The sequence below is a fragment of the Aethalodelphis obliquidens genome, unplaced genomic scaffold (genome assembly GCF_003676395.1).
Source record: "Aethalodelphis obliquidens isolate GAN/ISIS:26980383/991018 unplaced genomic scaffold, ASM367639v1 scaffold36, whole genome shotgun sequence".
Classification (NCBI taxonomy): domain Eukaryota; kingdom Metazoa; phylum Chordata; class Mammalia; order Artiodactyla; family Delphinidae; genus Aethalodelphis; species Aethalodelphis obliquidens.
The window spans coordinates 12,866,122-12,883,058 of NW_020837980.1; the positions used below are offsets into that span (position 1 = coordinate 12,866,122).

The 16,937-nt window shown below is 41.2% G+C and overlaps 1 protein-coding gene and 1 pseudogene across 9 annotated transcripts in view; one reads left to right on the top strand and one right to left on the bottom strand.

Annotated features, from left to right (window-relative positions):
• Positions 1-16,937, bottom strand: part of PLEKHA5 (pleckstrin homology domain containing A5) — a 243,522-nt gene that overhangs the window by 21,543 nt on the left and 205,042 nt on the right. For 6 of the 8 annotated variants that reach the window (XM_027129464.1, XM_027129481.1, XM_027129465.1 and 3 more), the window contains 4 exons: positions 16,707-16,769; positions 15,226-15,306; positions 14,943-15,092; positions 1,109-1,210 (listed from right to left, as the gene is read on the bottom strand). In XM_027129464.1, coding sequence (XP_026985265.1) covers positions 1,109-1,210; positions 14,943-15,092; positions 15,226-15,306; positions 16,707-16,769 — 396 coding nt within the window. Of the gene's footprint in view, positions 1-1,108; positions 1,211-14,942; positions 15,093-15,225; positions 15,307-16,706; positions 16,770-16,937 lie in introns of those variants that run through there. The other 2 variants (XR_003437786.1, XR_003437787.1) reach the window with 1 other exon arrangement.
• Positions 5,970-7,616, top strand: LOC113632381 (COMM domain-containing protein 7-like; annotated as a pseudogene). The gene is made up of 2 exons (XR_003437790.1): positions 5,970-6,625; positions 6,847-7,616. The product of XR_003437790.1 is annotated as a COMM domain-containing protein 7-like (transcript).

A 16,937-nucleotide genomic window follows, 5' to 3' on the forward strand; every position in this document is an offset into this window, starting at 1 on the left:
CATTTATTCAGGTCTTCTCTTATGTCCTATAATATAGTTATTAAATTTTCATGATGAGCTTTTTTTTGTTAGGTTAAATCAGGATTGGCAAACTGCTTTGGCCCATGGCTTCTTTTTTATGGCCTGTGAGCTAAAAATAAATTTTATAATCTTAAGGGGTTATTAAAAACCCCCAAACACCAAAGATTTTGTGACAGAGCGTATACACCTGTAACATCTAAAATATTTAATATCTAGCCTTTCACAGAAAAAGTTTGTTGATCCCTTGGTTGAGGTTTAGATGTTTACCAATTTTTTCTATTGTATTTAGTAACTTCAGTGTTCAGTACAGAAGTCACAACCACACATGGCTACTTAAATTCAGATAATTAAAAATTCAGTTCCTCAGCCACACTAGCAACATTGCAAGTGCCCAACAGCTACACGTGGTTGGTGGTTACTATTTTGGACAGCACGCATAGAAGACAGTTGACATTCTATGAGTCAACCTTACTCTTTATTTGTTGTATTGATTTGTTGAGTCTACTGGGCTTCCAATGCAGATGACCAAATTTACAGAGGGTCACAAGCATAAAGTGACTTTTATTATTTTCTTAAATATGTATTATTTCCATTCCTCAGGGCAACACTTTAAGACAGGTATTGTTATTTCAACTTTATAGATAAGAAAACAAACACCTGGAACTTCATTCCATATCTGCCTATTCACAAAACTGGATTCTTTATGCCAAATGGTGCTGCATCTTCCTCTATTCTAATAAAATAGCAGTCAAGACAATAGGCTAAATAATGGTTTGATAAATGAGAGGGATTTAATATAGAATGGATAAGATAATTTGACACTTCAGTGCTAAGTGACATAGTTAGCTAGGAGCACAGAACACTCTAGGGCTCACCATGTGCCCAATAGGATAAAGAACTTTTAAACAGTGAGGGATGAGCTACTTTGTGAGATCGTAAGATTCCTATCATTGAAAGTATTGAAACCCAGATGTTAGGTAGCCAATAATGCAAAAACTGTTAACGGTGTGCATGAAGCTAACAAGATGGGTTGTACAGTACCAGTCAAAGCCAGTTAAAACAATGTAAAAATATTGTAATTCTGTACCTGAATTTCACCAAGGCGATCTAGCTGCTCTTGCATCTGGTTCCTGGTGAGAGTTACATCGTATTCTAACTTATCATATTCTCTCCATGCTCGTTCCAGTTCCTGAAATCAGAGCTTTAATTACTTTAACGGAGAAAATGTGCTGGTGTGTTATTAATCCTGTAGTTTACAATGGACAACATAAAAAATTTTATAACTCATTTTCCTTTATTTTTTTCCTCTTTTTTGCTCAATTTAAGAAAAATTTACTGAGGAACTGAATTATTTATTATTGTGCTGCTGCTATACTCAAAATTACTAACCCCCCCCCAAAAAAAAACCCTAAACAACCAAAAAAACCCAAACAAACCCACCTCAACTATTATTTATTCATTCATGACATCAAAATATTCAGTTGATTCTAATATCTAAAGAGTTTTATTTTGAGAAAATGTGTGTTGTTTTTTTTTTTTTAAGAAGATGTTCAGGGTAGGAGTTTATTAATTAATTTATTTTTGCTGTGTTGGGTCTTCGTTTCTGTGCGAGGGCTTTCTCTAGTTGTCGCAAGTGGCGGCCACTCTTCATCACGGTGCATGGGCCTCTCACTATCGCGGCCTCTCTTGTTGCGGAGCACAGGCTCCAGACGCGCAGGCTCAGCAGTTGTGGCTCACGGGCCTAGTTGCTCCGTGGCATGTGGGATCCTCCCAGACCAGGGCTCGAACCCGTGTCCCCTGCATTAGCAGGCAGATTCTCAACCACTGCGCCACCAGGGAAGCCCAAAATGTGTTATTTTATTCATAGTAATACATTAAATTTTTCTTGAAAGTGATTTTTTTAAATGCAGAAGAGGCATAAATAAAGCACTTTCTTATCTGACATGATTAAAATTTGTCCAGGAATAAAAACACTAAATAGGTTGTATTTTAGCATGCTGGATTTTCAATAACACCAGAAGCCTGACATGACTTCACTTAGAATAAATTTACAGTAATGTAATGAAGCTAATTCAGCTAACTAATCTAGTGAATTTTGTTCCTAGAGACTCAATAGAGGTACTACCCACCTATACTTTTCTCCTTTGGGGAAAAAGAACTACCCCCAAACCCTCAAATCACAGAGAAAACTTTCATACTTGATCCTTATCCACCTGTCATCTATTTAATACAGAATAATTCTACAAGTGCTCAAAAGTACATTGTCATGTCATTCTGCTTCAGGGAAGCTATTCCACAGGAGTGTACGTACTCTTCAGACATTTCAGAGAGTGGTATGAGGTCAAATTGATAAACTAAGGACAGGAACTATATTTGATCACTATTTTGTCACCAGTATCTAGCGTGGTGTTGGCACACATGACACAACCAACAAATGTTTACTGAATGCTGTTGTAAAATGAATTAGTAACTCTTGTCTAAGAACTTCCCTTGACCATAGATTTCTTGACTTGAACTGCTCTAAGCAAAGCTCCCCTGGGAAATGCTAGTTTAACAACAGCAATAGTTTTGGGATAAGAAAAGAGGGTACTGAATGTAGAAGAGAGGTACTGAAAATCATCTTAACAGTTAAAAAAAAAAATAAAGCAGCAATATTCAAGTTCCTAGAGGTTCTCTATTTTCTATATTCTGCAACTAGCTTACAATTGCTTAAAAACTTAGGCAATGAAAATTACCTTTAAAAATTAAAATGAGTGTTAAAATTTGGGCCATTTGGAATAACTGCTTTTTGAATTTAAGATGTCTCCTTACAAGGTTTTTAAAAAAATTAATTAATTTATGGCTGCGTTGGGTCTTCGTTGCTGCCGGCGGGCTTTCTCTAATTGCATTGAGCAGGGGGCTACTCTTTGCTGTGGTGCGCGGGCTTCTTATTGCGGTGGCTTCTCTTGTTGAGGACCACGGGCTTTAAGCGCACAGGCTTCAGTAGTTGTGGCTCGCAGGCTCTAGAGCGCTGGCTCAGTAGTCGTGGCGCAGGGGCTTAGTTGCTCTGCAGCATGTGGGATCTTCCCGGACCAGGGCTCAAACCCATGTCCCCTGCATTGGCAGGTGGATTCTTAACCACTGCACCACCAGGGAAGTCCATAAGTGGGTTTTACAATGGATTACGTTTTTTTGTTTTTTGTTTCTTTTTTTTGCGTACGCGGGCCTCTCACTGCTGTGGCCTCTTCCGCCGCAGAGCATAGGCTCCAGACGCACAGGCCCAGCGGCCACGGCTCACGGGCCCAGCCGCTCCGCGGCATGCGGGATCCTCCCGGACCGGGGCACAAACCCGTGTCCCCTGCACATCGGCAGGCGGACCCTCAACCACTGCGCCACCAGGGAAGCCCTGGATTACATTTTTTTTTTTTTTTTTTTTTTTTTTTTTCTAATGCTGCCACAGCCTGGCTGTGTGCCCTGAGTTTTTTTAGTTTATCTCCCTGGGCCTCCGTTTCCCCAGATTTTTTTATTTTTATTTATTTATTATTTATTTTTGCGGTACGCGGGCCTCTCACTGTTGTGGCCTCTCCCGTTGTGGAGCACAGGCTCCGGACGCACAGGCTCAGCGGCCACGGCTCACGGGCCCAGCCGCTCCGCAGCATGTGGGATCCTCCCGGGCTGGGGCACGAACCCGTGACCCCTGCATCGGCAGGTGGACTCTCAACCACTGCGCCACCAGGGAAGCCCTGGATTACATTTTTTAAAAAAGTAGAGATAAACCACTGGAGATTTTTTTTATCATCTCTATATTATATAATTTAGGGAGTTATTATGCAGATTTCACAGTGAATTAAATTTTAAAAAGGCAAAGTGGTAAAGGACTAAAGATTTAAATCTCATTTATATTGTGTAAATATTACCCTCCTGACTTGGCTTCAGCAAACTGTTTTCACCCGAATCAATAAGGATATTGATCTCCTTCAAGAAAAATTGCCTGCAAAACGAAAGAAAAGGAAAAAAAAAAAAAAAAAGGGAATTCCCTGGCAGTCTAGTAGTTAGGACTCCACGCTTTCACTGCTGAGGACGCAGGTTCAATCCCGGGATGGGGAACTAAGATCCTGCAAGCCATGAGGCGTGCCCAAAAAAGAAAAGAAAAATTGCTTCTAGCCATCTTCTAAATTGTAAGCACCACAAAAACTGCAAAATTAAATAGTGGGCCTTTGAAAGCTTCAGGGAGGGTAAAATGAGGATAACAGACCCAGTGGCAGCCCAGCAATGAAGTGAGATGGCATTGCCAGGCTGACACTGAGCTTCTTTTGTAGAAAAGTTCAAGGGGAGACCAAAGGTGCTGCAGACGCAACTAAATACAAGAACATTTTAGGATGGTGGAAATTCTTGTCTTTCTTACAGAAACACAGGAAAAATAGAGATTGAGAGGTAGAGGTTACTCTACCAATATTCTAGGGGTGAAGAAACACAATATACTTCCAATTTTCCTAACCTGGAAAGTCCTGCCATTGTACTGTACCAGTTGGCCTGAGTCCCATTATCCTGATGGGCCTGTTTCTGCCTTTACCTCTGGGCTCCTCCAGCATGATTATGGGAGGGTGGTAACACAAGTCAACGGGGACAGGAAGAAAAGAGGCAGCACTGGCATAACATCCGTCCTCCTAACACCTGGCTGAGTATTTCATTAAAGAATTTAGTGGCTTATACAACTACAACGTTAAAATCTTTAAATATGAGATTACTCTTCTTTTTTGTCAAGAAGATAATATATAGGTGCACTAAGGCAATTAAAAGGGGTAACGACTTGCAAATATACAATTATCTTAAAATCACAGGCACAAGTCAGTAAACACAGCAGTGCTTTCAATAAAAACATGGACCTTCATGCCATACAGTTAAGAGAATGAGTTAAATCCTGCAATTTACAACCACGTGGATGAACCTCATAATGTTAAAAAAAGCCAAATAGTATATACTACGTGATTATACTAAGTTCAAAAACAGGCAAAGCTAGGGCTTCCCTGGTGGCGCAGTGGTTGAGAGTCCGCCTGCCGGTGCAGGGGACACGGGTTCATGCCCCGGTCCGGGAAGATCCCACGTGCCGCGGAGGGGCTGGGCCCGTGAGCCATGGCGGCTGAGCCTGTGCGTCTGGAGCCTGTGCTCCGTAGCGGGAGAGGCCACGGCAGTGAGAGGCCCGCGTACCGCAAAAACAAAAACGAAAACAGAAAAACAGGCAAAGCTAATGTAGAGTTTAAAAGTCAGGCAGTGGTGTTTGGGGAGGAGCCATCACTGGGAGGGAAGTTTCTGGCACGTTAGTAGAATTCAGTGTCTTGCTACGGGTGTTAGCCATGTTTGCGCAGTTAAACCTGTGTACTTTCCCGAGAATGTGACCTACTATAACAAAGGTTTAAAAAAAAAAATGTGTGTGTGCATGTGTGGAGTTGCTTGAGGGATGGCAGAAAACTTTTTAAAAATTTGACTTAGTCCAAGTTTAAGGCTTGGAACAAGTACATTCTAATAGTGGTTACTTCTTTATAGTCTGTACTGAGGCAAGACTCGGCCACCGCAGGGAAAAAAATAAACTACAAGTAGGTTTGTAATCCTCAGAGGCAATGAAACCCCAGACTACCAAAAAGATGAGAGAGGATTTTTTAAAAATTTAATTAATTAATTTGTCTGCATTGGGTCTTCATTGCTGCACACGGGCTTTCTCTAGTTGTGGTGAGCGGGGGCCACTCTCCGCTGCGGTGGCTTCTCTTGTTGCGGAGCACGGGCTCTAGGTGTGCAGGCTTCAGTAGCTGCAGCACGCAGCCTCGGTAGTTGCGGCATGTGGCCTCGGTAGCTGCGGCACGTGGGCTCAGCAGTTGTGGCTCGTGGGCTCTAGAGCGCAGGCTCAGTAGTTGTGGCGCACGGGCTTAGCTGCTCCACGGCATGTGGATCTTCCCAGACCAGGGCTCGAACCCGTGTCCCCTGTACTAGCAGGCGGATACATGACCACTGAGCCACCAGGGAAGTCCCTGTTCTGTTTTCTATTTAAAAAATGAAGAGCGGCGTGAAGGAGGAAGTCTGGGGAGGCGCGGGAGCTGGGGGTCCGTGGGGCTGAGCGGACGCCATGTGCCGCCGGCACTGCACAGAGGACCCGACCGGTGCCCGGGGCCATGGGTAGCTATGCGCAGCAGCTGAACCAGCTGGGCGCGCAGAAGTTCTCAGCCCTGAAGGAAGTGCTCTTCCACTGCCTCACTGAGCCAGAAGAGATGGAAAGGTTTCTGGCTCAGCTCTCTGAATTTGCCACCACCAAGCAAATCAGCCCCGGCCCCGTCAGAAGCATCGTGAAGAGCCTCCTCCTGATTTCAAATGGTGCCTTGAAGAAGAGTCTCACAGCTGAGCAGGTCCAGGCTGATTTCATAACTCTGAGTCTCAGTGAAGAGAAAGTCACCTACTTTTCTGAAAAGTGGAAACAGAATGCTCCCACCCTTGCTCGATGGGCCACAGGTCAGACTCTGATGATTAACCAGCTTATAGATATGGAGTGGACATTTGGAGTGACGTCTGGGAGCAGAGAACTGGAAAAAGTAGGAAGTATGTTTTTACAATTAAAGTTGGTGGTTAAGAAAGGAAATCAAACGGAAAAATTTTTTTTCTTCTTTTTGCGGTACGTGGGCCTCTCACTGCTGTGGCCTCTCCCGTTGCGGAGCACAGGCTCCGGACGCGCAGGCTCAGCGGCCATGGCTCACGGGCCCAGCCGCTCCGCGGCATGTGGGATCTTCCCGGACCGGGGCAGGAACCCATGTCCCCTGCGTCGGCAGGCGGACTCTCAATCACTGCGCCACCAGGGAAGCCCCAAACAGAAAATTTATACATAGAATTAACCTTGCCTCAGTTCTACAGCTTCCTGCACGAGATGGAGCGAGTCAGAACCAGCATGGAGTGTTTCAGCTGATTTCTGTCCCCCTGCATCTCCACCTCGCCCCTCCCTGCCCCCTCCTCCTCCCCGGTGACTGCTCAGAGAGGCCGCTTGCTCCCAGGCCTGTGGCCGCTCCTTTGGGCCTGCTTGCCCCTTGGGAGCCCAGGTGCAAAGGTTTCTGAAAAACAAAGGATTAAGTACTTAAGAAGCCTGACAGGCTGGTCCTGAAGAGTCTTTGTTGAGGGACCCTCTACCACCTATCTCCCAGATCACCGTTCACATATTCAGAGAAGTGACTGCATCTCAGATGCAGGGGAGGAAATAAGTTGAGTCACCTTCCTTTCCAAGTTCCAGAGTAAATAAATGGTCTATCGCTCTATGCACGGAGGACCTTCCCCCGCAAAAGAACAAGGAAGGGCTTGCTTATGGCTGAGGAAGAGGCGGACTCCGTGAATGACACACGGGGGAGCCCCCAACAGTGTTTGTATGTTTGTGGTGGTGGTGCTTTGTTGATCAGTCTTTAGTGGACACCTGTGTAAGAATACATGCTGAATCTGCTCTGAAAAAAACTGAGGCTTCACTTCAGGTTTTGCCCTGTTGTGTGTAATGAGGTGGGCCTTCTGAGGCTATTTCAGCTTGTTTTGGTTCAAGCTGACCTTCTCTGGTGGTCAGAAGAATAAAAAAGGTTCTGAAGAAAAAAAAAAAATGGAGCATAAGGCTTTGGTAAGGAATTGGCAGTAGATTTTCTGTTTCAAAATAGAGACGAGGCGATAATATAGATATGTGACTATTAGCTTCTTAAGTGCCAACTCTTCGATTTTAAATATTACAGATTAATGTCCACTGCTAAACCTTGCATAATTAAAATACTGCGCTATGTAAATTTACTGTTATGTTTTGGGGATTAGGCACAAAAAATATTAATTTTGGCCACTACCACTCAACAATAACAATTCTGTCAACTGGGTATTAGAAGCAGTTGATTTTTGAGATCAGTCAAGATAAAGTCAATCTGATTTCGTTTTTACCTTCAGGATGTAGAAATTTCTTGCCATAGATTTTTAAGAATGTGTTTAGTACTTTGAATAATTTTTTTAAAAAAAGAATGCCTTTTATGATTTTATACTTGCCTTACTACATAACTGCATCTCAAATAAAAATCACTATTTACTAAGCACATATCTTACTATACTATCTAATAATGACTACTATATTGGCTTTTAAATATTTATTTATTTATTTGGCCACGCTGCGCGGCTTGCAGGATTTTGGTTCCCCTCACCAGGGATAAAACCTGGGCTCCCTGCAGTGGAAGCGTGGAGTCCTAACCACTGGACCACAAGGGAATTCCCCAATACTGGCTTTTTTAAACCAAAAAAGATGTTGCAAGGGACCAAATTCAAACGGTATAAAGTGAGGTTCAACTAAATCAGGCATGGTTATAGAGCCACCTTTATTTTAAATTTCTAGTTTACGATAACAATTATAGTCATCTGTTTTGACTACTTATAATCTTTAACTCATTGGCTAAATATAATCATTAACTCATATATTTAGTTTCTCTTCTAATCTTCTCTTTGAAACAAAACAATATTCCATCTCAAAGAAAGTCGTTACTTTTTACTGTACAAATTGAAGATATAATAAATTTTTATACTTATAAAAGTAGAAAGGGCTTCCCTGGTGGCGCAGTGGTTAAGAATCCTCCTGCCAATGCAGGGGACACGGGTTTGAGCTGTGGTCCGGGAAGATCCCACATGCTGCAGAGCAACTAAGCCCCTGCGCCACAACTACTGAGCCAGCGCTCTAGAGCCCGCAAACCACAACTACTGAGCCCATGCGCCACAACTACTGAAGCCCGTGTGCCTAGAACCCGTGCTCCGCAACAAGAGAAGCCACTGCAATGAGAAACCCACACACCCCAACGAAGAGTAGCTGCCACTCGCCACAACTAGAGAAAGCCCACGCGCAGCAACAAAGACCCAACGCAGCCAAAAATAAAATAAATTTTAAAAAAGTAGAAAAATTAGAATACAGGATACGATGAAAAAAAAGACCTATTATTATGCTACCCTTTTGTTAGCATTTTTGTGAATTTTCTTTTAACCTTTCGCAGACATACACAATGGCATTTCCAAATATAAACAAAAGTAGCCCACTAGCACCCTAATTCAATAGTTATCAATACGTGGCCAATTTGGTTTCATCTACAGCATCCATTTTCTATCCCTGTGAGATTATTTGAAAGCAAACACCAGCCATCATATCATTTCATTTATAAATCAGTATGCATTTCTAAAGAAAAGAAATGAAAATAACAGGCAAATTCTTACTTATTTAAATCATTAATATGTATTCCTCTAAAAAATATTAAAATATATATATATATATATTTGTGGTGGCACCGCAAGGCTTGTGGGATCTTAGTTTCCCAACCTGGGATAGAACCTGGGGCCCCAGCAGTGAGAGTGCCAAGTCCTAACCACTGGATTGCCAGGGAATTTCCTAAAAAATATTTTTAACTATAATGATTTCCCTACACCCCCCTCTTTATTCCCTTGCTACTTATTTGTTGAAGAGAATGGGTCACTTGTTCTGTAGAATTTCTCCGAGGCTAGATTTTGTTAATTGAATTCCTGTGGTATTGCTTAGTTTGCTCTTCTGTTTCCTGTATTTCCTATAAACTCCTAGTTGGATATTGAGGCTTGCTGAGATTCACATTTGATTTTCCAAACCTCACAAGTGTTGCTGGGTACTTTCCACTGCAGCACGTCAGGAGGTGTATCACACCTGACTGTCTCTATTTCTGGGAATGCAGTATTGTGATCATGAAATGACCAGGGTATTTAAAAACTATCTTGAAATCTTTCAAAGCGTATTCGTGACAATTCATAGATGTCAACAGATCTTCTGTAAAAAAAAAAAAACACACTTTGCTGTCACCATAATTCTCAGTAGCTCTTTGTTTCACTGAGAATGAGAATATGAAAACATTTAATGTGCAAGCTTCTCCTCAAGGAGGTTCATTTGTCCTCCTCCCTTGCCCCTTTAAGTTTATCCATTCTAGTCTAAAATCTCCATTTACTCATGGCCCTCCCATGCAGAAGCCGGTTTAAAACATAAATAAGTTTAATGGAAGTCTATACATAATGCTTATTCACTATGTAACCCTGGGCAATCTCTCTGTGCTTCAGTTTTCCATTTTTAACATAGTAATAATAGTACCCTTGTCAAAGGGTTATTATGTGGCTTAAGTACATGTAAAAGCACTTATAATGGAACCTGGCACTCAATAAACTCCAGAAATAGTCACAGTATTTACTATTATTTCATATATTGGTCCTATTCTGCAGTAGATAAATGCATAAGCCATCTACCAGCCATTCGGGATGACTGGGGGCCTTTATACTTGTTTTCTGATATCTGAAAGTCCAATTTTAATTAATTAACTAATTAATTATTTTGGTGCCAAAACCAGGATTGAACTATGAAATCCCAAGTTGAGATTTCTGAGTAAGAGAATCTAGATTTGATTCCAAGTTTCAGAAAGTACAAATTAGTGACCACACAGACAGTGAAGTGGAATAGAAAGTACAGAAGCCCTAGAATTTAAAAAGTCCTTGATTTAGGTGTTGACTTTTTCGTATTGGCTATGTCACTTTCGCAAGTCATTTAACCTCTATGAACCTGAGTTTCTTCTTCATCTGTGCAATGGAGGTAATAAAAATGAAAATAAAATGGAGACAATAATTATATCTATTTTGCAAAGCATTTGCTTAAGGACCAAACCAGACAATATATGTACAAAATACAGAAATACAAATATATTTTATTGGATGAGCCCCACATTCTCATCTCATCTCACGTGCATGGCGTCTGCTTTACCTGGCTCCTTGAATTGTCGGAAAGAATAAAAGCAGCACCTGTTAAGCGGATAAAGCATGAGGATATTTCTCCTACAGTTAGAGACAAGGCCTAATGTAAACTCCCCAAGAGAGGTGACTGCAGCAGATGTTTATGCCCTCTGCCCACCTGATTTCAAGAAACTGTGGCTCAGCTCCACGTGTGCCAGCGTTCGTGGTCAATTAGCTAAGGCGGATTGGAAATGTGGGTGAATTAAGGACCCCGGGGCAACTTCGACCAAGGAGTGATAGATACCCTAGCCTCTCCGCCTCTCAGCGGAAAATTCGGAAACATTCTCATGTTCAAACATTCTCAGCTCATTTCCTCAGACGGTCCCCTGAGGGTCACCCACAGCGGTGACCAACTCAGAAGTGAAACCTCTATTGGCTTTTCTCCCTCCCTGTCTCATTCCCCACACTCCCTCCCTCACTTCTGCTTCCTGTAATCGCTCCCAAATAAACTTTCTGAGCCCAGGTCCTCATCCCAGGCTCTGCTTTCAGAAGAAAACCTAAGCAAAGACAGCAACACATTGAAAACTTTCAAGGTATAACTGACTGCTATAAAAATTTTTCTCACTAATCAGGCTTAGGTTAAAAAGAAGTAGAATAAAATTTTAAAAATTAAAATGAAAGAAAGAAAAAAAGAAGTAGAGGCCAGGAGAGCACACAAAGTCATTATATGCTTAAAGCATGTGTGTGTCTGGTGGGTGGGGCTTAGGGAGAGGAGATGCTGCATCAAGAATTAAATCAAGGACTTCCCTGGTGGCACAGTGGTTAAGAATCCGGCTGCCAATGCAGGGACAAGGGTTCAATCTCTGGTCTGGGAAGATCCCACATGCTGCGGAGCAACTAAGCCTGTGCGCCACAACTACTGAGACTGTGCTCTAGAGCCTGCAAGCCACAACTACTGAAGCCCGCGCATCTAGAGCCCGCGCTGTGCAACAAGAGAAGCCACTGCAATGAGAAGACCGTGCACTGCAATAAAGAGTAGCCCCTGCTCGCCGCAACTAGAGAAAGCCCATGCACAGCAACGAAGACCCAACGTAGCCATAAAAAAAAAAAAATTTATTTATTTATTTTAAAAAAAGAATTAAATCAAGGGACTTCCCTGGTGGTGCAGTGGTTAAGGATCCGCCTGCCAATGCAGGGACATGGGTTTGATCCCTGGTCCGGGAAGATCCCACATGCTGCGGGGCAACTAAGCCCACGAGCCATAACTACTGAGACTGCGCTCCAGAGCCCGCGAGCCACAACTACTGAGACCACGTGCCACAACTACTGAAGTCCACGTGCCTAGAGCCCATGCTCCGCAGCAAGAGAAGCCACCGCAATGAGAAGCCTGCACACCACAACGAAGGGTAGCCCCTGCTCGCCACAACTAGAGAAAGCCTGGTGCAGCAACAAAGACCCAATGCAGCCAAAAATAAAATAAATAAATAAATTTAAAAAAAAAAGAATTAAATCAAACACAAAGGGAACACTGCTTTACATGTTTACCTTGTGTTAATCCTAGTTTTAATACCTCAGTGGCTGACCAGGTGAGGAGAAGATGTTCTCAGAATCAAGGCTTTGATCTATGGAGGCCTTAATGTTATACCTCTTATGTTGTATCTTTTATAACTCAAGGCTTGGATTTGAACCAAGGCCCCAAATCAACTGTGAAAGAATCAGAGGAATCCTTTGGGATTCTGCTGGCATAAATGTAGTTCAAATTTATGTCTAATCAACATCCATTGAGTGCCAACCATATGTCCAGTATGTTGTTATAAACACACCATTTATAGCCTTAAGCTACAAAATGAGTATGTTTACATAAAGGCACAAATAACATACTTTGTATTCTATGCATTAAAACATGTCTTAGAAGAACATATTGAGGGTTTGTAATGACCACTGAATAATGCTAAAGGCAAAGAAAAAAAACCCCAGGAAATTGATTATATGGGATAACAACCAGAAAATGAGATACTCAAACATGATTAATTTCTTTGAACATATTCTGATAAAACTTCCATCACAACTGGAGTTACCTTGGGATAGAGCAAATTCTAAGCCTACTGATCAGATTTAAGTTATGAAACCTATTTGGTAAGGGAAGAAGTAACAGTTTAATGGAACATTGTACATTCCTAGAACTTTCCATAACAGACATGACATCATGAAATAGTTTCTAACTTAATTTTGATTTGACTCAGGTTGTCACAGGGATACTGAGCTTTTCATTAGCTTGGAACTGACAGCTTAACCCCTCTTCCCCTTTCTTATCTCATAATCTGCATCCTCTACTTCAGTCAGCCAGTCAGTTCTATTTTTTGCTTCTCCAAACATATCCTGCACATTCTCATCTCTGGGCTATGGTTCAGAGCATTTTGTCCTGTGTGGACTTCCTCTTTCTTCCAAATCTTACCCATCACTGACGAACTAAATGACTTCTCGCTTGCAGACGACATTTTAGGTTCATATAGTTTCTCTATGATGATATTATAAAAAGCCATGTAGATCTAAGTCTTCAGGACTATGGTTAGAAGACCTGCATTTGACCTCTGGGCATTGCATTTATTTGCTTTGTAATGTTGGGTAAGTCATTCAGTTCAATCATTCATCACATTTTTTGCGGGGGGGCTGGGATGGGTCTTTGTTGCTGTGTGTGGGCTTTAGTTGTGGTGAGCGGGGGCCACTCTTCATTGCGGTGCACGGGCTTCTCGTTGCGGTGGCTTCTCTTGTTGCGGAGCATGGGCTCTAGGCGCGCAGGCTTCAGTAGCTGCAGCACACAGGATCAGTAGTTGTGGCATGTGGGCTCAGTAGTTGTGGTAAATGGGATTAGTTGCTCCCTGGCATGTGGGATCTTCCCGGACCAGGGATGGAATCCACGTCCCCTGCATTGGCAGGCGGATTCTTAACCACTGCGCCAACAGGGAAGTTCCAATAATAGTATTTTTTTTAAAAAAGAATAAGTATATTAAATATAAGGTACTTAAGAGGCACAAAAACCAAGTTTTGATTTATATAAAACCATGGCATATTCCTTTAAAAACAGTTCATGTTTGGAATGTGAATTTAGTGTTTAGAATTGAAGTCATGTTGAGATTCTGGTAGCTTCGCAGCTTCGAAAGACCTCTCTTAGTTAAGCTATACTGTCTGTGGACTTTCTTAAAAGGTAGCTGCCCCCTAAACAGCCCACTGAAGGTACAGACAAGGGTGTGTTAGCAGTTTTCTATAACAGGTGGTTTTTTCCCCTTTCAAAGGGCTGCTTGGGTGGGTGCTCTTACTGTCTTTAGAAATGATGACATCACAGGATCTAAAGTAGACTGTTTAAACTCATAAAACACTCAATTTATATACTCTAAGTAAGACTTTTATTTTATTTTTATTTATTTATTTTTTTTGCGATACGCGGGCCTCTCACTGTTGTGGCCTCTCCCGCTGCGGAGCACAGGCTCCGGATGCGCAGGCCCAGCGGCCATGGCTCACGGGCCCAGCCGCTCCGCAGCATGTGAGATCTTCCCGGACCGGGGCACGAACCCGTGTCCCCTGCATCGGCAGGTGGACTCTCAACCACTGCGCCACCAGGGAAGCCGTAAGTAAGACTTTTAGATTTGGTAATCCCAAGAGACTCTTTATCAAGTAACTTGACTATGGGTTAAAAGATTCTGCTAATTATATTTCTCACTCAAAACTATCATCTAAACTTAGATCACACTGTAGCTATAAAATGGTAATGCTGACAGCGTCTTAAAAGCATTTCACAGGAGCCTATAATTGAAATGGGTGGTTAAATGAATCCAATTACTACCTTCCAAAAATTATTATAATAAAACATTTATTTTCTTAACACAATAAATTTTAACATTCTTAAGAACTTTTCATTTTCATAATATATAACCAGGTGTATTTATCTTCTCTATAAAATTATTTCACAAAGAACAAAAGCCCCACTAATTAGAAAAACAAAGACCACCCTTTGTTTTTGTTATTATTAACTAATAATAACAAATTAAATTTTTGTTATAATAAAGAAAAATCCTAAAGAAAGCCGACTTAAATAGAGATATAAATAAATAGGAAAAAAAAGAAAAAGAACTACGTAACATTCCAGTGACCCTCACTAGGACAGAAAATCTGCTACTTACGGCAGTGGCTCGAGAGAGTTCTCGACATGTGCTAAGCAGTCCATTTTGTAAATCGTCCCTCTGTAACACCACGGTCTGAATGGCTGCTGGGTTATCTGCATTCATTTCTATCTCTTGGCTGGCTGACAGCAAAGCTTGCTCAAGCGTGTACTATTATAATAAAAATGATTACACTTAATATTCTGCATCATCGAATTAATTCTTTTTTACTTTAGTTATCAGTGTCCTGATAATAGTGATATAAAGTAACATCAATTGTAGATAATAAGCATAATTATCCTACTTTCTCCTTGTGGAGTTGCTGAAGTTTCTCTTCCAGAGCATGTACCACTTTATCTTGCTCGCATAATCGGCTTAACTTGACCTAGGTTACAAGAGAAGACATCTTTTGTTAGCAATTTTTAATTTTCCCTGTAATTGGATTTAGGCATAATAAAAAAACACATTTAAAACAGCCATGGAATAGCTAATTAGGTCAGTCTTTATTTCAATCAGTAAAATAAAAACTAAAATATAGCCTTTAAAGATAGAATGCTTAAAAATGCATATAGAGTGAAAAAGCATTTCAACCATACTATTTAACCTACATAATTCAAAAGATTCTTAGTAATCAGGCAGTCTCATATAACTTTAATGAATCATTTTAATTTGGTTAAGATATTTTCTCTACAAACTGCTGGATAGGTTAAGTAACTTATGCAGTCCTTAATTAGAACACAGACTGGATTCTGTTTTTATGTTTTTAAAATTATGTTCTTATGTTCTTCAGAAAAATTGCTTCTAACTAAAAACATTGTTAATGGAGAAAAATCACTTTCAATAGTTTTAATGTTTTAAATTCTTGGTAATACCCCAATTTATTAAATTATAAAAATATGAGCGGGTACTTTAATAAAATTTCAATCCCGCAATAAACCAGTTCACTGCATGTCTGAAAATAAAAATCCTGGACAAACTGTAACTATGTCTCAAACGTTACTGCATAATGATAAGAAAGCAAGAAATTTGAGATTCCACTTTCTTTGCCATTTATCCATTAAAGTAACCACCTTGGGCTTCCCTGGTGGTGCAGTGGTTGAGAGTCTGCCTGCCGAAGCAGGGGACACGGGTTCGTGCCCCGGTCCGGGAAGATCCCACATGCCGCAGAGCGGTTAGGCCCGTGAGCCATGGCTGCTGAGCCTGCGCGTCCGGAGCCTGTGCTCCGCAACAGGAGAGGCCACAACAGTGAGAGGCCCGCGTACCGCAAAAAAAAAAAAAAAAAAAGTAACCACCTTAACTGTGTTAGACAACACAACTCAAGCTACATCAGATGGGATACAACTGAAATGAGAAGGAGGTACAATTCAATGGAATAAAATCAGGGGAAAGGAGGGAAGAATGAGATATAAATAGGGACGTCAGTGATGTAAAATATGATTAACAACAATAACAAAGGATGCAGTGACAGAATTTCTTGAGGCTAATACTTTCTCTAGATGACAGACAATTTTACTTTGTCTCCAATCCTGCATAATTTTATATAAGAAATAGTCTTTACTTTCATTTAAATGATTCTAAATTATGTTCAGCTGCTATGGGCGTGGGGTGGGCAGGGAATAAATCAGGAAGTGAGGATTTAATTGGCGCAAAAGAAGAAAACGTTACTTATTTGATATCATTTTGGACGGCAGGAGAGGAAGAGGAAATTTTTTGTCATGCTTAGTTCCAGTGTTTTGCCAGAGAGTATGACAGAGCATTGATAATATATCGCATGCTAATACGTACATCAATATCTACTTCTTCAGGTCTGTATTTGTATAATGTGCCTCTACATTCATCCTGTGACAGCTACAAGAGAAAATGTCATAGAACAACTTTAAAAATAATTTTAAAAATACACATTTAATTAGCTTGTAGTTAATATTTTAGATTTATATAACAGTAACAAAAATGGGTTTTTAATGATTCTTATACTTTTAGAAGTTTAATTCAAACACAGATCATTACAAAAATAGA